Here is a 23,973-nt window from a genome sequence, read left to right as displayed (position 1 = left end):
TTAACCACCGACACCGGCACCACCAGCACCGGCACCACCGACACCGGCACCACCGGCACCAGCACAACCAGCACCACCAACACCCCGATAACCACCGACACTGGCACCACCGGCACCGGCACAACCGGCACCACCAACACCCCAACACAACCGCAGGCACCAGCACAACCGGCACAACCGGCACCACCAACACCCCAACACAACTGCAGGCACTGGCACAACTGGCACAACCAGCACCACCAACACCCAATAACCACCGACACTGGCATCAGCACAACCGGGTAGCGGCACAGTTGTGGGTACTGGCCCTGTTGGCACCACCAGCACCGCCACCAGCACCACCAACACCCCGACACAACCGCAGGCACCAGCACCACCAGCACCACCAACACAACCACTGATACTGGTACAACCGGCACCAACATCAACGCCCCGACACAACCGCGGACACCAGCACCACCAGCACCGCCACCGGCATCCCCCGCACCCCACCGCAGCCGCTACCGCCGGCCCTGCTGGCACAACCGCTGGCCCTGATGTCACCAACACCCCTGACACAGCCGCTGCCACCGGTGCTGCCATCAGCAACCCCCCGGCCTGTCCCCATGGTGGAACCAGGGGCCTGTCCCCATCCCCGTGACACAGCTGGGTCCTGTCCCCATGTCCCAGTCCCTGTGTCCCAGTGGGGTCTGTCTCCATGTCCCCACGTTCCTGTCCCCATCCCTGTGCCCCCTCATCCCCGTGTCCCCGTCCCCATGTCACAGCTGGGTCCGTCCCTGTCCCTGTGTCCCAGCAGGGTCCTGTCCCCATCCCCATGTCCCCATGTCCCTGTCCCCATATCACAACAGGGTCACAGCAGGGTCTGTCCCCAACCCCGTCCCCGTGTCCCAGCACGGTCTGTCCCCATGTCCCCATGTCCCTGTCTCCATCCCCATGTCCCAGCAGGGTCTGTCCCCATGTCCCTGTGGGGTCCTGGCCCCATCCCTGTCCCTGTCCCTGTGTCCCAGCGGGGTCTGTCCCCAGCCCCATGTCCCCATGTCACGTCCCCATGTCCCAGCAGGGTCTGTCCCCATGTCCCTGTGGGGTCCTGGCCCCATCCCTGTCCCTGTCCCTGTGTCCCAGCGGGGTCTGTCCCCAGCCCCATGTCCCCATGTCACGTCCCCATGTCCCAGCAGGGTCCTGTCCCCATGTCCCCATGTCCCCATGTCCCCATCCCCATGTCCCAGTGGGGTCTGTTCCCCCCCCCGTGTCCCCCATCCCCATGTCCCCCCGTGTCCCCCCACCTTGTTGGACGCCATCTCGCTGACAGCCCGGTGGGTCTGGAGGGTCTCCAGCTGCTCCAGGCACCAATCCAGCTCCTCCAGCGTCTCCCGCGCCAGCTGCTGCGCCGTCTCCTCTGGGGGGGGGGCATGGCACCAGGCTGGGGGGGCCCCCGGGGACGGAGGGGGCACGGGATGGGGCTGGGGGGCCCCCCCGGGATGGGGGTAGGGACGGGGGGGGCACAGGGACCCCCTTGGGGCTGTGGGGACACCCAGGGATGGAGGGGGCTGCAGAGGGGTTTGGGGACCCTCCCTGGGGATTGGGGGGGGGGGGGGAAGTGGGAGGTGATGGGGAGGGGGGGGTGCAGGGAGCCCCCCCTTGGGGATGAGGGCGACCCCCCCTGGGGATTGGGGGGTGCAGGGATGGGGGGACACGGGGATGTGGCTCAAGGGGGGGCTGGAGGGACCCCCTGGGGACAGGGCTGGGGGAGATGGGGGGGGGGTGTGCCAGCCCCGTGCCTCAGTTTCCCCAGTTTTACCGCTCCCCCCCCTTCCCCAAAATCCCTTCAAATCCCCCCAAATCCTCCGAGCTGGGGGGGCCAACCCCCCCTTAACCCCTTCAGCCCCAACCCCCCCCTTACCCGAGAGTGTGGCCTTGCAGAGGGGGGGCTGGGAGCCGATGGGCGACCGCCTGCCGGGGAGGGGGGGGGGACAGGGAGGGGGGGCGAGTCAGGGCTGGCAGGGACCCCTGCACGGGGTCGGGGTCAAGGTCGGGGTCAAGGTCAAGGTCACTCACTTGCTGGCTGTGGGGGTGGGGACATTGGCCAGGATGGAAAAGTTGCTGCGGACGCTGCGGAGACTCGCCAGCACCTGGGGGGGGGGGGGGGCATGGTGGGGGGGGTGTCAGGGACACAAAATAGGGGTGGCACAGCGGTGGGGGGGGGGTCAGGGACACATAGAGGGGGGTCACCCCCCTCCAGAGACCCCAAATCTGCCGCTGGCATCACCCAAACCCCGAGGACTGGGAACAGAACTCCCCTCCCAGGACCCCCCCTACCCCGGCAGGGTTTGGGGGTGGAGGACCCAATCTACCCCCCCCCCCACGCACGGGGACCCGCCCTGGGGCCCCCCAACCCTACCTGGGCGAACGGGGTGACGATCAGGTCCTCGGCGTGGCTGGAAGAGAAATGAGGGGGGGGTCAGGATGCCTGGGTGCCCCCCCGGTGCCCCCCCTCCACCCTGGGGGGGGATACGGCCCACAGTGGTACAGAGGGAGCCCGGGGGGGGGGATATTGGGGGTCCCCGGGGTGATATCGGGGGGTCCCCCGGGGGGATGGAGGGGGACTCTCTAGGGGCATATTGGGGGGTCTCCAAGGAGAAGACAGGGAGCCCCCAGGAGGGTATTTGGGGGGGTCCCTCGGGATGATATTGGGGGGGTCCCCAAGGGGTATCAAGGGGTTCCGGGGGATGGTGGGGGGATCCCCAGGTGAGTATTGGGGGGGGACCAAGGGGATATATCGGGGTACACCCAAGGAGATGGGGGGGTGGGTCCCTGGGGGGGGGGTGGGCAGGGGATATTGGGGAGCTCTGGGGGGGACAGGGGGGTCTCCAAGTGGATGGCAGGGGCTCCCCATGGCACCCAGAGTCCATGAAAGGGCCCTGGGGGGTTCTGGGGGGGTCCAGGGGGGATCGGGGGGGTTCCGGGTGGGGTCTGGGGGGTCCTGGGGGGGTCCCGGGGGGGGCCGTACTCACGCCTCGCTGGCGATGGAGGAGTTGCGGGACATGCTCTTGGGGGAGGCGTCGAAGTCGCTGTCGGAGCGGTAGAGGAAGGACTCGCGGCGCTGGCCGGGGGGGCCCCCGGGGACCAGCACCAGCCCCGGGCTGGCCTGTGGGTCGGGGGGGCTGCGCCCCAGCGAGGGGCCATTCTCCGCCTCGAAGCTGGGGGGGGACACACAGGGGGATGTTGGGGACGGGGCGGGGGGGGGCCAGGCTGGACACCCCCCACCCAGGAGCCAGTGGCGCTGGGGACGTGGCTGGTGGCTCCAGGGACGTGCCCGGAGGTGACGGTGTCACCGTGTGCACTGGTGTCACCACGTGCACCAGTGTCACCGTGAACAGTGGTGTCACCACGTGCACCAGTGTCACCACGTGCACCAGCGTCACCGTGAACAGTTGTGTCACCACAAGTATCAGTGTCACCACGTGCACCAGCGTCACCGTGAACAGTTGTGTCACCACAAGTATCAGTGTCACCACGTGCACCAGTGTCACCGACGTGCACCAGTGTCACCGTGAACAGTGGTGTCACCACAAGTATCAGTGTCACCATGTGCACCAGCGTCACCATGAACAGTGGTGTCACCACAAGTATCAGTGCCACCACGTGCACCAGCGTCACCGTGAACAGTGGTGTCACCACAAGTATCAGTGTCACCACGTGCACCAGTGTCACCACGTGCACCAGTGTCACCGTGAACAGTGGTGTCACCACGTGCACCAGTGTCACCACGTGCACCAGTGTCACCATGAACAGTGGTGTCACCACAAGTATCAGTGTCACCACGTGCATCAGCGTCACCGTGAACTCTGGTGTCAGCAACTGGTGTCACCACGTGCACCAGCGTCACCACACACACCACTGTCACCATGTGCACCAGTGTCACTGTGCACACCAGTGTCACCATGAACTCTGGTGTCAGCACACACACTGGTGTCACCATGTGCACCAGCGTCACCGTGCACACCAGCATCACCATGAACAGCGGTGTCACCACATGCACCAGTGCCACCACAAGTATCAGTGTCACCCACATCCACCAGCGTCACTGTGCACTCTGGTGTCACCATGAACAGTGGTGTCACCACATGAACCAGTGCCACCATGTGCACCAGTGTCACTGCACACACTGGTGTCACCACGAACAGTGGTGTCACCACGTTCACCAGTGTCACCGCGCACACTGGCGTCACCATGTGTATCAATGTCACCGCACACACCAGCGTCACTGTGCACGCTGGCATCACCACACACACCAGTGTCACCACAAGCACCAGCGTCACCATGAACAGTGGTGTCACCATGTGCACCAGCGTCACCGCATTCACCAGTGTCACCGCACAAACTGGTGTCACGGTGTGTGAGCCGGCGTCACCATGTGTATCAATGTCACCACATGCACCAGTGTCACCGTGTGCACTGGTGTCACCGTGAACAGTGGTGTCACCACGTACACCAGTGTCACCACGCACACCGGTGTCACCGTGTGTATCAATGTCACCGCACCCACCGGTGTCACCGCACCCCGGTGCCAGTCCCTGCTCGCCCCAGACACCGTGTCACCATGTCACCGTGGTGTCACCGCGCCAGGCGGTGACGCTCCATTTCAGCCGCTGTCTCGTGTTCCCACCAGGGCCGAAGCTGCCGCCCCCCGTCGTGACACGGGGACACTGACACCCACCACTGGCACCTGCAGCAGCACCCGTGGGTGGGGACCTCCCAGCGCCCCCCCACGGGTCCACTTGACCCCCCCCAGGCCGTGTGTGTCGTCGTCCCCCCCCCTCCAGGGACCTGCTGAGCCGGTGCCACCCCAAGTCCTCGGCCCAACACTGGGACCCCCCAACACTGAGACCCCCAGGAACGTTGTGCCCCTGGACCCCCCCAGTACTGGGACCCCCCCAGCACCAGGACCCCTGGGACCCGCCAATCCCGGGACCCCCAGGACCCCCCATGTCCCAGGACCCCCCAACACCGGGACCCCCCCAACACTGGGACCCCCCAAACCTCGGGCTGGGGGTCTCCAGGGACCATGCACTGTGGGACCCCCCCCCAGTACCGACCCCCCCCCAAGCTTGTGTGTCCCAGTTGGGGCCCCCCGGGGCCCCCCAACGTCACAACCAGGACCCCCCCGCCCAGTTTCAGGACGCCCCAGTGTGGGGCGAGGACCCGCGGGGGGGGCAGGGGGGGGGCCCGTTGTCCCCTCCCCCTCCAACCGTCACCCCACTTCCCCCTAGGCCGCAGGAGGAACCCAGGCGTCCTGCCCCCCCCCCCGCCCCCCCCCCACCGTTCTTGGGGGGTCCCCACACAACCGGGGAGCACCGAAAAGCTGCTGTTGGGGGGGGGGGGGCTCAAAAGACACCCCCCCTTAAACCTGGGCATGGGGAACACCGCTGCCCCCCAAAACCTGGGGAGGGGGGTCCTGTCCCACCACAATGGGGGGGGTCCCATTCCCCCTCCTGGGCAAAGGGGGAGTCCCTGTGTCCCCCAGTGTGGGCACAGGGGGGGTGTCCCTGTGTTATCATCGTCCCCCCCCCCCAGCTGGGTATGGGGGGGTCCCCGTCCCCCTGCCCCGGGCTCGGGGTGCTCCCCTCTGCCCCCCCTTACCTCGCCGCCAGCCCCCCCCGCTCGCTCCTCGGGGGGGGTCTCCTGCCGCTGGCCCACTGCGTGCCCCCCAGCTCCATGAGTGCGTGGGGGGGGGGCACACGGGGGTGCTCCCGCCCCGCCCCCCCCCCCCCCCCTTCCTCTACCAGCTTCCTCTAACGAGCTGCTCCGGGAGGAGCGGTGGGGGGGGGGGGGCCTGCTTCCCCCCTGGAGCCCCCCCAACACCGCGTCCCCCCTGGGGGGGCCCTGGGGGGGGCTGGTAGAGCAGCCTGGGGAGCTGTTGATTATGGGGGGGTGTGATCTGACAACCCCCCTGGTGGGGGGGGCACTTAGGTAACCCCCAGCCCTGGGGGGGGTCCCTCCATCCCTACAGGGAGGGGCAACCCCATGGGGGGGGGTTGGCCTTGAGCCCCCCCAAAGCCGCCCCCAAATCCCATAGAGGACCCAGGTGTCCAAGCAGCCCCCCCCTCGCCTTCCCCACAGCAGAAAGGGGGGGTCTGTACCGGGTTTGGGGGGGTCTGTACTAGGTCGGGGGGGGGTCCCTACCTGGGAGGGGGTACAGACGGGGGGGGGGACCCCGTGTGTGTTCCCGGGGGTGTCCCGCGGGGGGGGGTCCAGACCCCCGTGTCCCCCAGGACCAAGCAACACGTCCTGATAGGGCCTTGTGGGGGGCACGGGCACACCTGAGGGGGGGTCACAGCCCCTCCATGCCCCCCTGGTGCCCCCCCCGTGCCCCATGGGGGGACCCCAGCCCACGGGGTCCCCGTGGGGTGCAGCGCCCATCCCCCCGGGGTGGCAGGGGGCCGCTGAGGGGGGGGGGCGGGGGGGGACGGGGGGGGCTGCGCAGAGCAGCGGAGGGGGGGGGTGACTCACAGCCGGCAAATTTAGCAACCGGCTCCGGGGAGGAAAAGGGCTTTTTTGGGATTTTATCAGAATTATTTCTGACCTCGTGGATTTTATCAGAATTATTTCTGACCTCGGGAGCTGCAGCCGCTGGGCGAGAGATGGGGGGCAGCTGGGGTGGGGCTCCTCTGGGGCAGGGACCCCCCTGGGTCCCCCCCAGGTGCCCCGGGTCCATTTTGGAGTGTGTTGATCCCGAGTGGATCGGGGACCCGAGGGTGCCCCGGGGGTCCCGGCTCCTTCCCCCCCCAGTTTGGGATCCTGTTGGGGTGATTTGGAGGGGGGGCAGCGGGACCAGCACCCCAGAATTGGGGCCCCCGCTCCCCGGCGGGGCCAGGTGGGATCATCTCCGGCAGGTGCCCCCTCCTTCGGCCTCATCCCAGTGCGGCCAGTTTGGGTCCGTCCCTGTCCCTGTCCCCGGGGGGGGCGGGCGGGGGGACCCCAAAGTCCCCCCACGTGGGCTGGGAAAAGGACGGGGACAGGGATGGGACAGAGATGAGGATGAGGATGGGATGGGATGAGGATGAGGATGAGGATGATGAGGATGGGATGGGATGGGGATGAGGATGAGGATGAGGATGAGGATGAGGATGATGAGGATGGGATGGGATGGGATGGGGATGAGGAAGAGGATGAGGATGGGGATGAGGATGAGGATGAGGATGGGATGGGGATGAGGGATGGAGACAGAGGAGGAAGAGCTGGAGCCTGGGAAGGAGATGGGGATGGGGACAGTGACCAGCACTGGGACATCCCCGTGCCCAGGGCCACCATGGGCATCACCCCGTCCAGAGGGACCCCCAGCCTGGTGCTACCATACTGGGCCATACCAGGCCATGCCAGGCCATACTGGCCCATACTGGGCCATACCGCACCATACTGGGTCATACTGGGCCATACTACGCCATAGTGGGCCATACTGGGCCATACCAGGCCATACAGGGCCATACTGTGCTGTACTGGGCTATACTGGGCCATACTGCACCATACCATGACATACCACCTCATACAGTGCCATACTGGGCCATACTGGACCATACTGTACCATACTGCACCATGCCATGATGTATCGCACCATACTGGGCCATACTGGGCCATACTGTGCTGTACCGCACCGTGCCATGATGTACCGCATCATACTGAGCCATAGTGCACAGTACCATGCCATACTGGGCCATACTGGGCCACACCACACTGTACTGTGCTGTACTGGGCCATACTGGGCCGTACCACACTGTGCCATGACGTACCGCATCATACTGAGCCACAGTGCACCATACCATGCCATACTGGGCCATACTGGGCCATACTGGGCCACACCACACTGTACTGTGCTGTACTGGGCCATACTGGGCCGTACCACACCGTGCCGTGATGTACCGCATCATACTGAGCCACAGTGCACCATACCATGCCATACTGGGCCATACTGGGCCATACTGGGCCACACCACACTGTACTGTGCTGTACCGGGCCATACTGGGCTGTACCACACCGTGCCATGACGTACCGCATCATACTGAGCCACAGTGCACCATACCATGCCATACTGGGCTATACTGGGCCATACTGGGCCACACCACACCGTACTGTGCTGTACTGGGCCATACTGGGCCGTATCACACCGTGCCATGACATACCGCATCATACTGAGCCACAGTGCACCATACCATGCCATACTGGGCCATACTGGTCCACACCACACCGTACTGTGCTGTACTGGGCCATACTGGGCTGTACCACACCGTGCCATGATGTACCGCATCATACTGAGCCACAGTGCACCATACCATGCCATACTGGGCCATACTGGGCCATACTGGGCCATACTGGGCCACACCACACTGTACTGTGCTGTACTGGGCCATACTGGCTGTACCACACCGTGCCATGACGTACCGCATCATACTGAGCCACAGTGCACCATACCATGCCATACTGGGCTATACTGGGCCATACTGGGCCACACCACACCGTACTGTGCTGTACTGGGCCATACTGGGCCGTATCACACCGTGCCATGACGTACCGCATCATACTGAGCCATAGTGCACAGTACCATGCCATACTGGGCCATACTGGGCCATACTGGGCCACACCACACCGTACTGTGCTGTACTGGGCCATACTGGGCCGTACCACACCGTGCCATGATGTACCGCATCATACTGGGCCATATCACACCATACTGGGCCATACCGGGCCATACCGGGCCGTGCCACATCGGCCGGCAGCCCCAGCCGCCCCGGGGGCGGCGGGAAGGGGCGTCCCGGCTATTCCTGGCAGCGGCACAGGCGCTCGCCCGCCGGCGCGGGATTTCCTCCCGGCCAGGAGCCGCGCCGGGAGCCCGAGACAACCGTGAATCACTTTTAATGGCCGCAGGTGACTCATCCCCCTCGAAAAAAGATTACGGCACATCAGAACCGCCGGAGGGGCTGCGCTGGGCGGCACGCGGCACCGCCGCCATCGCCACGACCCGCCGGCGGCGCGGGGTTGGCGTCGATTCCATTAGTATTATATTTTTTTTAATTCTGAAAAGGAAAGGAATTAAAGCAGGAGGAATTAATTAGAGCGAAGGCTGCAGGAACCCGGGAAAAGCCTCCGGGAGCCGGCGGCGGCCGGACGGATCCTGGCGCTGCCGCGGGGAGCCGGGCTCTGCCCGGGCGCCTCTGCCCCGGCGAAATCCCAGCTTGGGATTTCACGTTCGTTTTGCTTAATTACACTAATTGCTCCAGGAAGGGAGAAACCCCGTAAGCGAGGGCTGAGCCGGTTCCTCCCGGTTGAACCGCGCCGGCGCCGCCGGCAGCGGGATGGGGATGCCGGGATGAGGGCTGGGGGGTGTGGGGGGGGTGTTGTTGATCCGTCGGGTCTCCCCGATTTCAGGTGCCGCCGCAATGGGGGGGTCCAACATCCCGACCCCTGGGGTTGGGGGGGCCCCGGTAGCGCCGGCTTCACCGGGGGGGGGGGGTGACACCGGCCCTGCCCGCGCCCTGTCGCCCTCCCCAGCCGCTCGCGCCCAGCAGCTGCCTCGAGGGGGGGGGAAACTCCGTCGGGAAGGGAGGAAGAGGAGGAGGAGGAAGGAAATAAAACCCCGAGTCCCGACCATCTGCTGAGCCTCCTGCGCATAAATTAACTCCCCTAACGAAGCCGGAGGTGCCGCTGCCCCCTCGGCTCTGCCGGAAGGACGCGGCGCCCGGCACATGCTGCCGTCGCGGCACAACCACCCGTCGGCGCGTTCCCAAGTTGTTTTCCCCCAAAAAAACTTCTCGGCCGGGAACGGGCAGAGCCGGTGCCGGTGCCAGATGGATCTCGGGGCAGAGGGGGGGCTGGTTGAGGTTTCTCCCCCCAAGTTTGGGGGTGCTGCATCTGTCCCCCCACATCGAGTGTCTCCCGTTCCGGTACATCTCCCCAGCACCGGCACTGCGGCCGGATCCTGGCAGCCCCCGACGCCGCTGTCAGGATGGGGGACCCCCCCCCCGACCCCCCAGGGTCCCACCGTGGACCCCGGGAGGGGGTTCACCCCGGTAGAACCGGTGGCACGAAGGAGGTCACCCCAAAACGGCGGCTGACAGGATGTGGGGGCCTGTGGGTACGTCTTGGGGGGGTCCCTGGACACCCCCAAACCCCACCGGGAGCAGCACCCACAGGCGGGGGGGGCCAGAGCTGGGAACTGCAGCTGCGCCAGTGCCCGGTGACCCCATCACCGTTCCCGGTGCCTGGTGGGGGACCCCGGGAAGGGTCTGGCCAGGCCGGGGGTCCCGAGGGATGTGACCCCCCCCGTGTCACTGCCACCCCCCACTCCCACGGCAGCTCACGGGCCGGATCCATCCCCGGTGCCGCGGCCACCGGCTGCCTCCCGCCGCCACGGTACCGGCATGAGGACGGTACCGGGGTGGGGGGGGGGTCCCACCTCCGGTACCGGCACCGGGATGTGCCCGGGGGGGCTCCGGGGTGCATAGGGGGGGGTCCCCGCCGCTGTCACCTACCGCTTGCCGGTGCCGGGGGTCCCGTGGAGGGAGGAGGGCCAGGACATGCGGGATTTCCGGAGCCCGGGCCGGTCCCCGGTGTCGACGGCGTCCGCCCGCTCCATGGGCCGGTGCCGGTGCCGGTCGGTGTCGGAGAAGCCGCGGTGGCGGATGCGGATGGGGGTGCGGGGCTGGCGCCAGAGGTGCTGGGGGGGCTTCAGGGTGCTGGGCCCCTCCCGGGGGCACCGGCAGCGACAGCGAGAGGCTTTTTCTGGAGCTCGGTACCGGCTCCATCATCCGCGGTACCGGGGAGGGGGCGGGGAACCGGGGACCCCGAGATGCTCCCGGTGCCGGGAAAGGAGCCGCTCCCGCTGCCCAAACTGGTGCCGGTACCGGTGCTGCTCCCGGTGACCGACCCGGTGCCGGTACCGGAGCCCCTCCCGGTGCCGCTGCCGGTGTCGGTGCCGGTACCGGAGCCGCTGCCGGTGCCCGACCCGCTCCCGGAGCCGCTCCCGGTGGCCGACCCGCTCCCGGTGCCGCTCCCGGAGCCGCTGCCGGTCCCGGTCCCGGTGCCGGTCCCGGTGCCGGTCCCTAACGATGCGCGGCGGCGGGAGCGGCGGCGGCTCCTCCCGGTCCCGGGCTCCGCATGGCCCCGTGCAACCGGTTGGGACGACCCCGGGGGAGGCGCCTGTCGCCGCCGCTGCCGGTGCCGCCGCTGCTGCCGGTGCCGCTGCCGGTGCCGCCTCCGCGCCCGCCTCGGCGCCTCCCCCCGCCCCGGGACCTGCCCCCCCCCCCCCCCCCCGCCCCTTCCCCGGGGGCGGCTCCGCCCCGGGACCCCGTGGACCCCCCACGCAGGTACAAGGCGGCGCGAACACACCCCCCCCTCCCCGATAACACCCCCCCCCCGGCGGGGATCCCCCCTCCAGGCATCCCCCGATGAAGGGGAGACCCCCCCGGTCCCCCCCCCCCCCCCGCGGGAATCCCCCAGAAAGCCATAAAATCCCCCCCGCTGACCCCCCTCCCCAAGGGATTTCCCCCGCCCCCCTCTCCGGGGGACCCCCCTACCGGGGTATCCCCCGACTGTGGGGACCCCCCCCCCCCATCCAGGGATTCCCCCCCCCCCACCTCGTCGGGGGATTCCCCCCCTCCAGAAGAAACCAGAAGTGTAGAGATCCTGCCCCCCCCCTCCCCAGCACCCACGCGTGGGGGGAGGGCAGAGCAGGCACAACAGGGACCCCCCCAGAGCAAAACCGGGGGCCCCCCCGGGGCCAGATGGAGCACAGACCCCACTGCAGATTTAGGGGTGCCCCCCTGCATGGTGCTGCGGAGACACTCCCCCCCCCGTGTCTGGAATGGGGGGGGTGTGTGTCCCCCCCCAGCATGGTGCTGCACAGACCCCCCCCGAGATGCAATAGGGGATCCTCCCCCCCCCCACACGGCGCTGCAGGGACCCCCCCACGCCGGGGTGGGGGTCCCCGGTGACCACCCCACCCTACCGAGGGGACACTGGGGGGTCCCCACGCCTGCCCGGTGCCCCCCAACACCCCTCACCCTTGAGCACATCCCCCTGCCCCCATCACCGGGGAGGGGGGGGGACACTGTGTCCCCCCACCCCAGCTCCAGCCCTGGCACAAAATGGGGGGGGGGGGGGCTGATGTGACCCCCCCAACTTCCAGCTCCCGGCAGCTCCGGTTTTACCACAAACCCCGTCGGCGTTGTGGGGGGCGGGGGGGCGCAGGCAGGTGTGAAGACACTTCACACACATTCCCCCCCCCCCCAATAAATGTCCCCCATTAATGTCACCCACCCAAGAGAGCAGCCGGGGTGCGGGGGACCCCAATATCCCGCCCCACCCTGGGAAAACCGCCGGCAGCCGGGAATTTTGGGGCTGCGGGATGGGAAACGGGGAGTCGGGCAGACACACACCCTGGAAAATTCGGCGGCTGATTCATTGCAGCGAGGGGGGGCTGGTGGCACGTCACCGCACCGCCACCGCACCGGGGGGGGGCCCCGGGGCTCCCCCCCCAGCCCCCCCCCCGCCCCCCCCCCCCCCGGTAGGGACGTGGTGGGGACGCAGCGGTGGCCGGCGGAGCGGGGCGCAGCACCGGGGCGGTGAGGGGGCTGGTGGCACCGCTGCGGGGGGGGCCAGGCCCATCGGGGACAATGTGCCTGTCCCAGGCGATGTCCCCACCCCTGGCACCGTCCCCAGCCCAGGCCACGGCCCCACCCTGGGCTCTGTCCTGTCCCAGGGAATGTCCCTTGCCCGGACACTGTCCCCAACATGGACACTGTCCCCAACCTGGACAATGTCCCTGTCCCGGGCCATGTCCTGGTCCCAGGGAATGTCCCTTGCTCAGACACTGTCCCCATCCCTGGCTCTGTCCCTGTCCCAGACAATGTCGCTATCCTGGACACTGTCCCCACCCTGGGCTCTGTCCTGGTCCCAGGGAATGTCCCTTGCCTGGACACTGTCCCCAACACGGACAATGCCCTGTCCTGAGCACTGTCCCCATCCTGGGCCACATTCCCATCCCAGACACTGTCCCCATCCCAGACAATGTCCCCATCGAGGACACTGACCCCATCCCAGGCACGTCCCCATCCCAGATGCTGTCCTGGTCCCTCTCCCCGTCCTCTCCCTGTCCCTGTCCCCTTCCTGTCAAAGCCCCCAGCCCAGGGACACATCCTGGCTCTGGCAGGGTGTCCCCAGCGTCCCCCCCAACCCCCAGCCAGGCCCAGTGCCCAGAAAAGGCTGGGGGGGGTGTGGGGTGTGGGGTGTGTCCCTGATGCCACCAGGACCCCCACCGCAGTGACGGGCTCAGCCTCGTGCCGTGTGTGCGTGTGTCACCCCCCCCCAACCCCGTCCCTACCTGGGGGGCTCAGGGCGGGTGACGGCGATGCGCGGCGGGACACGGAGGGGCAGCGTGGTGGGGCGCGGGAGGCCGGCGGGCTCCGGTGAGCGCGGCCGCTCCGGGGGCTTCCGGGGGGTCACCTGGAGGGTGGCGGAGAGGCGGCGGTGCCCGCGGCGCAGGTCAGCACCCAGCATCGCCGGGGAAGGGGGGGAATGGCCGCAGCACCCGGCGTCCGGCGTCTCTGGCCGGGGCTGCGAGGAAGGGACGGGGGTCGGTCAGAGGGGGTGGTGTGACACGGCGTGGCACGGAATGGATTGGCACAGCACAGAACGGCACGGCACGGCACGGCACGGCACGGCATCACACGGCGTGGCACGGAATGGATTGGCACAGCACAGAACAGCATGGCACGGCATGGCACGGCATCACACGGCGTGGCACGGCATCACACGGTGTGGCACGGAATGGATTGGCACAGCACAGAATGGCATGGCACGGCATGGCACGGCATCACACGGCGTGGCACGGCATCACACGGTGTGGCACGGAATGGATTGGCACAGCACAGAATGGCATGGCACGGCACGGCGCGGCACGGCACGGCACGGAATGGATTGGCACAGCACAGAACGGCACGGCACGGCGCGGCACGGCATCACACGGCGTGGCACGGAATGGATTGGCACAGCACAGAACGGCATGGCACGGCACGGCACGGCACGGCACGGCATCACACGGCACGGCATCACACGGCGTGGCACAGAATGGATTGGCACAGCACAGAACAGCATGGCACGGCATGGCACGGCATCACACGGCGTGGCACGGCATCACACGGTGTGGCACGGAATGGATTGGCACAGCACAGAACGGCATGGCACGGCACGGCGCGGCACGGCACGGCACGGAATGGATTGGCACAGCACAGAACGGCACGGCACGGCGCGGCACGGCATCACACGGCGTGGCACGGAATGGATTGGCACAGCACAGAACGGCATGGCACGGCATGGCACGGCATCACACGGCGTGGCACGGAATGGATTGGCACAGCACAGAACGGCATGGCACGGCACGGCACGGCACGGCACGGCACGGCGCGGCATCACACGGCGTGGCACGGAATGGATTGGCACAGCACAGAACGGCATGGCACGGCACGGCACGGCACGGCGCGGCATCACACGGCATGGCACGGAATGGCCAGGGAGCCTCTCGCACTATGTGGCATGGCACGGCATGGCATGGATTGACATGGTACGGCACGGCATGGCATCACACAGCGTGGCACGGAATGGCCAGGGAGTCCCACACCACATGGCACGGCACAGCATGGCACCGCATGGAGAGTGAGCCTCATGTCATGTGGTATGGTATGGCACAGCATGGCACGGCATGGCACGGCACAGCACAGCACCACATGGCACCATGTGGCATGGTACAGCACGGCACGGCCAGGGAGCCTCAAACCTCATGTCATGGCATGGATTGGCACCGCATGGCACTGCATGGCGTGGCACGGCACAGCACAGCACCACATAGCACCATGTGGCATGGTACGGCACGGCACAGCCAGGGAGCCTCAAACCTCGTGGCATGGCATGGATCGGCACCGCATGGCACCGCATGGCGTGGCACGGCACAGAACGGCACGGCCAGGGAGCCTCACACCACATGGCACAGCACGGCATGGCATGGATCGGCATGGCACGGCACCACATGGCATGGCACGGCACGGCCAGGGGAGCCCCACGCCACGTGGCATGGCATGGATCGGCACCGCATGGCACCACGTGGCGTGGCACGGCACAGCACGGCACGGCCAGGGAGCCTCACACCACATGGCACAGCACGGCATGGATCGGCACAGCACGGCACCACACGCGTGGCACGGCACAGCCAGGGAGCCTCGCGTGGCACCGCACGGCACGGCACCCAGGCAGGAGCCCCTCACCCTCTGCTGTGGGTCCCCAAGGCCAGGGTACGGAGGGGACACCCCCAGCCCCCCCTTTATGCTCCCAGGGGGACCCATCCCCACCCCGGTGGCCCGCCCCCACTCCCCCCCACCCCTCCCCGGTGCCGCCTCACCTGCTCCTCGGGCCCGGCCACGTCGCTCTGGCTTTTCCTCATGTGCCCGCCTGGTGCGGGGGCTCAGGGCGTGGGGGCCATGCGGGGGGACCCCGCCACGTCCCGGGGGGCTGCGGCGCCTGCAGGGGAGAGCCGAGGCTGAGGGCGGGGGAGTGGGGAGACCCCCGACACACCCCCCCCCCCAGCACCCCCCTCTGGCAGCCCAGCCCGTGCTGGACCAGGGGGGCTCTGGGGAGCCAGGCTGAGCCCTGACACACTCCCCCCCAGTTGGCACAACCCCCCCCTGCGCCTCCACACACTGGGGCTGAGGGCCCGGGGGGGCCATGCCGGTGGGTGCGGTGCTCTACAGCAGCTCCTGGCAGCCCCGGTTCCCACCCAAGGGGGACACCCCGGCTTCTCCTGGCAAAGGTTGACAAGGAAACCCCGGCACCACGTCCTGCAGCATTGTTGGCACCAGGTCATTGGCCATGGCATTGTGGGCCATGGCATTGTTGGCCATGCAATCACTGGCCATGCAATCACTGGCCATGCAATCATTGGCCATGGCATTGCTGGCCATGGCATCATTGGCCATGGCATTGGTATCACTGGCCATGTCATTGGCATCGTTGGCCATGGCATGTTGGCCATGGCACTGGCATCATTGGGCATGGCATCATTGGCCAGGGCATTGTTGGCCATGGCATTGGCATCATTGGCCATGGCATCATTGGCCATGGCATTGGCATTGTTGGCCATGCCATTGTTGGCCATGGCACCAGCAGTGTTGGCCATGGCACTGGCATCATTGGCCATGGTATCATTAGCCATGGCATTGGCATCATTGGCCATGGCACCAGCATCGTTGGCCATGGCATTGGCCTCATTGGCCATGGCATTGGCATCGTTGGCCATGGCATTGTTGGCCATGGCACCAGCATTGTTGGCCGTGGCATTGGCATCATTGGCCATGGCATCATTAGCCATGGCATTGGCATCCTTGGCCATGGCACCAGCACTGTTGGCCATGGCATTGCTGGCCATGGCATTGGCATCATCGGCCATGGAACTGGTGTCTCTTCCCCTGGCACTGGCACCGCTCCTGGTACCGGCACCATTTCCCCCAGCACCGGCACCCCTTCAGCATCGCCCCCCCAACGCCGGCACCCCTCCCCACAGCACCGGCACCGCCATCGCTCCCGGCCCCTCCCTGCGTGGGGCAGCCGTGGGGAGTGAGACCCCCAGCACCGGCCAGCCTCGGGGGGGTCCCGGCAGTGCCGGCCCACCCAGTGCTCCCCCCCGGCAACACCAGGCCCTGAGGGGGGATCCTGAGACCCCCCCAGTGCCACACACCCCGCTGTGGGGTTTTGGGGGACCCCCCCAGCACCCACCCCCGAGGCCCCCCTGGTGAGCGTGGGGGGGGGGGGCCTGAGAAATGGCGGGAATGGGGGTCCCCACTGGGCCTGGGGGGTCCCGTGGGATTCCGGGGTTGGCCCAGGGACCCCCCTCAGGTGCGACGAGGGATTTGGGGGTGCTGGGGGGGCCACCCATGGGTGCTCACCCCCGGTAAAACCCGCTGGTGGGTCCAGTTTTGGGCCTCGGCACCCCCTGTCCCCGTTCTGCTGGGACCCCCCCATCCCCCGTCCCCCCCCCCCCAGTCCCGGTCCCGCAGCCCCCCGGGGCTGCAGCCGCCGCTGCCGCACCCTGGTCCCGGCCATCGCATGGTACCGGGGCTCCCCCGGGGGTACCAGGGGGATGCTCGGGGCCGGGGCAGCACCGGGGGGAGGGCTCCGGTAGCGGCGGGGACGCAGGAAGGGGCCGCCCTGGTCCCGATGCCGTTCCCGGTGCCGGTCCCGGTGCCGTTCCCGGTGCCGTACCTGGCCGGCTCCCGGTGCCGCGGCGCTCCCCGGCATCCACCTGCCTTTGTTCACGGCGGCGGCGCAGGGCGGGAGCCGTTCCCGGTACCGGCCCCGGTGCCGCTGAGAGCTCCCGGTGACAGCGGCGGCGGAAACGCGGCAGGAGCGGCTCCCCCCCCCCCCCCCTTCCCCCCCCGCTTGACCCCCCGGCACCGGGGTGTGTGTGTGGGGGGGTGTGAGTGTCCCCGGCATCCCCCCGCACCGGGTACCCCGATACCCCCGGTGTCCCCAGCACCGGGCAGCCCCGCTGTCCCCAGTGTCCCCCCCCCCCGCCCCGGTACCGGGCACCCCCCATGTCCCGCAGTCCCCAGATTCACGTGTCCCTCCCTGTCCCGGTGTCCCCATGTCCCTGTGTCCCCATGTCCCCGTGCCCCCCCCCATCCCGGTGTCCCCAGCCCTGTGCCACCACATCCCTGTGTCCCCAAGGCGCCATGTCCCCCCCATCCCTCTGTCCCCACATCCCCATGTCCCCATGTCCCCCATGTCCCCCCATGTCCCAGTGTTCCCACGTCCCTGTGCCACCATGTCCCCATTTCCGCCCCATTCTGGTGTCCCCATGTCCCTGTGCCACCTTGTCCCCGTGTCCCCAAGGCGTCATGTCCCCCCATGGCCCTGTGTCCCCATGGCCCTGTCCCCATGGCCCTGAGCACCCCATATTCCTGTGCCACCATGTCCCTGTCCCCCCAAGGCGCCACGTCCCGCCATGTCCCTCGATCTCCATGTCACTCTGCCACCACGCCCCTGTGCCACCACATCCTTCTGTCCCCATGTCCCTGTCCCTCCACATCCCTCTGTCCCCACGTCCCCTCATGTCCCTGTTCCCCCGTGTCCCGCCATGTCTCCCCGTGCCCCTCTGTCCCCATGGCCCTGTCCCCATGGCCCCCGCACATGAAGAACCCACCTACCTGTGGGTCCCTTCCCACCCTGCCAGACCGCGGGAGCCGGGCAGACCCTGCCTGAGGGGGGAGAGAACTCCCGCAGCCCCCCCAGACCTTGGGGCGTCGAGCGGGGGGCGCTGCCCTCACCCCCCCTTTTTCGGCGTGCGTGTCTCTTTAAAACCACCGCCATCTTTGTGCCGGGCGAGGCGGCTGCGCTGGGGCGCCTCGTGCGCATGCGCAGAAGAGGAGGGTCGTGCAGGCGCAACAGGAAGTGCGTCAGACGGCGCTCCAGGAAGTGCGTCACTCGCGGGGCGGAAGTAGGCGGGGCAGGTGCTGGAGGGTTCCAGAAGCGGCCGGAGGCGGCGGGGCCGGGGGCCGCCATGGTGGACTACAGCGTGTGGGACCACATCGAGGTCTCGGACGATGAGGACGAGACTCACCCCAACATCGACACGGCCAGTCTCTTCCGATGGCGGCACCAGGTGCGGCCCGGGCGGCCCGCGGCCGCGTTCCCCCCCCCTCCCCACCTCCTTCGGGCCAGGCTCCCCTGGGAGCCCCGTTCCCATGGCGACTCGGCCCCGGCACCCCCATGGGGAAAGGGTGGGTTCTCCTGTTACTATGGCAACCAGCTGCAGAGACCCCCACCCCCATGGAGAGGGGGGCTCCTCGCGTTCCCATAATGACCGGCCCCGGGATCTCCATGGGGAGGGGAAAGGGGGGGAGGGCGGGCGTGTCCGTCTTGTTGCCATGGCAACCAGCTGCAGGGACCCCCAAGGAGGTAAGGGAGTCCCCCATCCTCATAGATACCAGTTCCCTGTGACACCCCCCTTCCCCTGGGACCCCCTGTTTCCATGGCAACCAGCCCTTCCCCTGCCCCCTGTTTCTTTCCGCTCCAGTCTCTGCCATGTCTGGGAGCTCCCTGTCCCCCTGGGGAGTGGGCTGGGGCCTCCCCAGGCAGCTCCCTTGGGGGCTGCTGTTGGATGCTGGGGGGCTCCTGAGCCCTTCTGGGGGCTGGGGCAGCCCATGGCGTGGCCCCAGAACCCCCCTCCGACCCTCCCGTGGCCTCCTGGGCCTGGGGAGGTGACACTTTCATGGGCTTGGTCACCCTGGGGACCGTCCCCTGGCTGGGGGACGGGGCTGGGCGCCAATAACCCCCCCAGTTTCTCACAGGGGGTTTATCCCAGCTTGGAGGGCGAGGAGTAAACTGAGGGTGGGGGCTGCATGGCTGGAGCTGGAGCAGAAATGAATCCTCAGGGACTTGGAAGTGGCAGCTTTCCAGAGTCGGCCCTGATTTGGCAGGGAGAAGGAACGAAGCTGCTGCCCGAGCTGTTCCCTCCTGATTCCCACAAAATACTCTGGAGCTGTGTGGATGAGCTTGAGTTTTTCTCTTCAACTGGAGTTTTTGGGGGGGGGGCGTTGGTCTCCCCTCATAGCAGCTCCCCGTGCTTCACCCTATTCCACAGGGATAACAGATCCGGGAGAGTGTGTGGGGCTTTCCGGAGCGCAGCTAACGAGGCCGGGAAGGGCCGTGGGAGAGAGTTAACGATGTCCCGTGGTTTCCATCCTGTCGCCTTCAGGCTCGAGTGGAGAGGATGGAGCAATTCCAGAAGGAAAAGGAAGAGCTGGATAAAGGATGCAGGGAATGCAAACGGAAACTCGCTGAGTGCCAGAAAAAAATGAAGGAGCTGGAGGTGACGGATCCGGGGAGCGGGAAGGGGGAGCTGGAGAAGCTCCAGGCTGAAGCCCAGCAGCTGAAGAACGAAGAGAAAAGCTGGGAAAACAAATTGGAGGAGCTGAAAAAGAAGGAGAAGAACATGCCCTGGAACGTGGATACCCTCAGCAAAGACGGCTTCAGCAAGGTGGGTTTGGGGGGGAGCCCCCCTCTTTGTGTGTGTGTCCCCCTCCGAGTTGCTGGGCTGGCGCCTCACGTCCTTCCGCTCCCCAGAGCGTCTTCAACGTCAAACCGGAGGAGAAGGAGGAAACGGAGGAACAGAAAGAGAAGAAACACAAAACCTTTGTGGAGAGATACGAGAAACAAATCAAACACTTCGGTGAGTGCCGGGCAGGGGTTGGGGGGCGGGGGGGGGTCTGGTTCCCCCTTTCTGGAGGGTCATTGAGCTGGGGAACCCCCCTGCTGTTGGGAGCAGCTGGGAAGTCGCTCGCTCTGCTGAACAGTTGACGATTTGACATGTTTTTCATAAGATTTTTTGCCCACTCGCCCAGCTGAGGCAAAGCTTCGTGCTCTGCCTTCGTTTAATCGCGATTTGGGGGGGGTTTAATTTAACCCTGGGATGAGTCATCTCTCCCCCTGCACACCCCCCACCCCCCCCCTTTTTTTTTTTTTCTTTGCTGATGAGGTTTAGAGGCTGTTCTTTTTTTAACGAGCGGAAAAACCTTCCTCTGCTAACTGGGGCTGCCCTGCTTTGAAGGGATGCTGCGGCGCTGGGATGACAGCCAGAAATATCTCTCTGATAACCCTCACCTCGTTTGCGAGGAGACGGCTAATTACTTAGTCATCTGGTGCATCGATCTGGAGGTGGAAGAGGTGAGAAAACGGGATGAAACCCATTTCTCCCGCCAGCTTTGTGCTGGGATCGCGTTGTCCTCGCCTTGCTGGCCTTTCTGCCACGGGTTGATTTGCTTTTCCTGCCAGAAATCATGGAATTGAGGAATTATCGGGGAATCAGAGAATCACTGAGGTTGGAAAAGACCTTTAAGATGATCGAGTCCCACCGTTAAGCTGAACCTACCAACTCCCCACCCCAAACCCCGTCCCTCAGCATCACGTCTGCGCGTCTTTTAACCCCCCTGCGGGGTGGGGACGCGGCCCCTTCCCCGGGCAGCCTGTCCCAGCGCCCGCCAGCCCTTTGGGCCGAGGGGTTTTTCCTTGTATCCAATCTAAACCTGCCCGGACACAACTCGAGGCCGTTTCCCCTCATCCCATCATCCAGGACAAGAGATCTCGCCCCCCCCACCTGACCCCCACCCCCTTCCAGGCAGCTGTAGAGCACGAGGGGGTCTCCCCTCAGGCTCCTCTTCTCCCTCAGCCCCTTCTCTTGTTCTCCAGCCCCGTCACCAGCTCCGTCGCTCTCCTTTGGATGCCCCATCCCACCTCAAACCCCGCAGAGCCCTCGGAGCCGGGGCAGGAGATGACGGAACGCCGGGAGGGGTTGGGGTGGGGGGACCCCGAAGCTCACCCAGCCCACCCCCTGCCCAGGGTGCTCAGAGCCCCCAGAACGGCCCCGGGGCCGGGGCATCGCCCACTGCTCTGGGCAGCCTGTGCCAGGGGCTCCCACCCTCAGCGTGGAGAATTTCCTCCTCAGATCTTGTCTAAATCTCCCTTTTTTTAGCTCAAACCCATCCCCCTTGTCCCGTGGCTCCAGGCCCAGTGAAAAAGTCTCTTCCCCGCCCCTCTCAGGAGGGTGGGAAGGTGCAACCGGGTCTCCCCAGAGCTGCCTCCTCTCCGGGCTGAGCACCCCCAGCTCTCAGCCCGTCCCCCCAGGAGGCTGCTCCAGCCCCCGGGGCAGAGTTGGGCCCCCCCAGCACGGCCCCGTCTCCCCTGTGCCGAGGGCCCCCGAGCTGGACGCAGAATTGGGGAATAATTTGAGCTGAAAAAGACCTTTTTAAGATCACCGAGTCCAACCGTAAGCACGGCCAAGTCCAGACGCAGGACGCTGGGGGTGTCACTGGAATGAAGGGGCCGAATCCCCCTCCCTCGCCCCCAAGCCGGGGGGGTTGTGATCACCCCAGCGCAGGATCCTCCTTGAATCTCATCCCGTTGGCCTTGACCCTGGGATCTGCCCTGCCCGGTCCCTCCGTAGGGATCTGCCCTCCGCATTCCTGCCCAGCCCTTTGCCATCACCAAGCTTCATCCACGTCATCCCCCCCGCCAAAAAAGGGGTTGGGGAAGAGCCCCCTGACCTCCCTGAGGCGGAGAACACGGAGATGGGTGAATTTGTGGGTCCTCACATCCCGTTTCTCCCCCCAGAAACACGCCCTGATGGAGCAGGTCGCCCACCAGACCATCGTCATGCAGTTCATCCTGGAGCTGGCCAAGAGCCTGAAGGTCGATCCCAGGGCTTGTTTCAGGCAGTTTTTCACCAAAATTAAGGTGAGAACCAGGTGGGACCCCAGGATGGATTTGGGGGGGGCGGAAATGGGGGTGCAGGAGGACCCTCAGGCCCCCCCTCTCCTCGCAGACAGCCGACCAGCAGTACATGGAGGGCTTCAACGACGAGCTGGAAGCCTTCAAGGAGCGGGTGCGAGGGCGAGCCAAGGTCCGCATCGAGAAGGCGATGAAGGAATATGAGGAAGAGGAGCGGCAGAAGCGCCTGGGCCCCGGCGGGCTCGACCCCGTGGAGGTGTACGAGTCCCTGCCACCCGTGAGTATCACCCCAGGCTTTATTTTTTTTTTTTGAATAAACCAGCAGAATTTAATACCTTGGGGGTTTTCTCACGTGTGTGTGTGTCCCTTCTCATGCCCCACGATTTTTCTTCGGCCTCGCAGGAGCTGCAAAAATGTTTTGATGTAAAAGACGTTCAGATGTTGCAGGACACGATCAGCAAAATGGATCCCACCGTGAGTATGGATTTCCCCTACACCCCAGGGGGGGGCTTCCAGGGGTGTAAAGGAGGAGATTCCCCCAGTCTGGCAGGGCAGGCAGAGCAGGCAGCGGGCCCTACGTGACCCTTTTCCCCCCCCCGTTTTTAGGAGGCCAAATACCACATGCAGCGATGCATCGACTCGGGGCTCTGGGTCCCCAACGCCAAGACGGGGGAAGGAGCCGAGAAAGGAGGCGGCGAAGCCCTTTATGAAGAAATTAAGAAGGAAAACGGCAACGAGGAGAAAGGAAATCCGTGAGATTGGGGGGGGGGCATTAAAAAAAAAAAAAAAGGCGTAAAGCCTAAAAAAAAAAAAAGGCGTAAAGCCTAAAAAGAGGCGTAAAGCCTAAAAAAAGAGGTGTAAAGGATTAAAAAGAAAAAAAAAAAGAGGTGTAAAGGGGTCTCTCCCTCCCTCTGCCCCCCGTCCCGCTCCCTCTTGCCCCCCCCACCCCGCTTTCCACACCATAGAGACTTTTGGGGAATGTCTGGGAGCTGCTTGTGCCCCCCCCCCCCCCCCCCCCCCCCCCATTTTTCTACCCCCCGGCCCTGCCCTGAGAAGGGGGGGTGGGAGGTTTTGTTGGGGGTAGAGGTGGGGGGGGGTGTGTGAAAGGGGGGCGGTTAAGGCCGGGCTGGGGGCGGTGGCACGTTCCCACCACGTTGTTACGGTGAATAAAGAGATTGAAGAAACCGGGTGTGGATTTGGGGGTTGGGGGGGGCGGGTTTGGGGACAATTTGGGGACAGAGGATGATGGTGGCATCAACCTGGAGGCTGCTGGTGGGGGTAGGGCGCTGTGGCACCCCCTGCTGTCACCTGGGAGGGGTGGGGGGGCTCAGACCCCCCCCGGGGGGATTGGGGGTGACCCCTAGGTGGGGCTGGGGCCAGCTGTGCCCACGTCTCCATCCAGATGTGGGCCCTGCCCTCTTAACTGGTGGTGCCCCCCTTGGATCCAGCTGTGCTCGCCTTGGGCTGTGCCCCCTCCAGCCCCGCCCCCCCTTTGGGTCCAGCTGTGCCCCCTCCAGCCCCGCCCCCCCTTTGGATCCAGCTGTGCCCCCCACCCCCGGTTTGGATCCAGCTGTGCCCCCTCCGGCCTCGCTCCCGGGTCGGCTCAAGCCCCGCCCCTTCGGCCTCGCCCACCGCCTTGGCCCCGCCCACTCC

At 66.4% G+C, this 23,973-nt stretch overlaps 2 protein-coding genes across 2 annotated transcripts; one reads left to right on the top strand and one right to left on the bottom strand.

Moving 5' to 3' along the window:
- Positions 1-424: 424 nt before the first annotated feature.
- Positions 425-18,417, bottom strand: PDE4A (phosphodiesterase 4A). The gene is made up of 9 exons (XM_074810612.1): positions 18,243-18,417; positions 15,443-15,561; positions 13,373-13,605; positions 3,012-3,197; positions 2,399-2,435; positions 2,056-2,129; positions 1,901-1,950; positions 1,284-1,396; positions 425-622 (listed from the first exon to the last, which is right to left on the bottom strand). The coding sequence occupies exons 2-9, from the start codon at positions 15,482-15,484 to the stop codon at positions 425-427; spliced, it is 933 nt and encodes a 310-aa protein (XP_074666713.1). The 5' UTR covers positions 15,485-15,561; positions 18,243-18,417.
- Positions 18,418-18,531: 114 nt separating this feature from the next.
- Positions 18,532-23,504, top strand: CDC37 (cell division cycle 37, HSP90 cochaperone). Its single transcript, XM_074810666.1, has 8 exons — positions 18,532-18,697; positions 19,793-20,074; positions 20,161-20,266; positions 20,645-20,760; positions 22,204-22,326; positions 22,415-22,597; positions 22,723-22,794; positions 22,927-23,504. The coding sequence occupies exons 1-8, from the start codon at positions 18,596-18,598 to the stop codon at positions 23,074-23,076; spliced, it is 1,134 nt and encodes a 377-aa protein (XP_074666767.1). The 5' UTR covers positions 18,532-18,595; the 3' UTR covers positions 23,077-23,504.
- The last annotated feature ends 469 nt before the right edge of the window (positions 23,505-23,973 follow it).

Source organism: Strix aluco, chromosome 38 (genome assembly GCF_031877795.1).
Source record: "Strix aluco isolate bStrAlu1 chromosome 38, bStrAlu1.hap1, whole genome shotgun sequence".
Classification (NCBI taxonomy): Eukaryota; Metazoa; Chordata; class Aves; order Strigiformes; family Strigidae; genus Strix; species Strix aluco.
The sequence above is the reverse complement of the archived record's forward strand: the minus strand, read 5'-3'. Positions and strand labels throughout refer to the sequence as shown.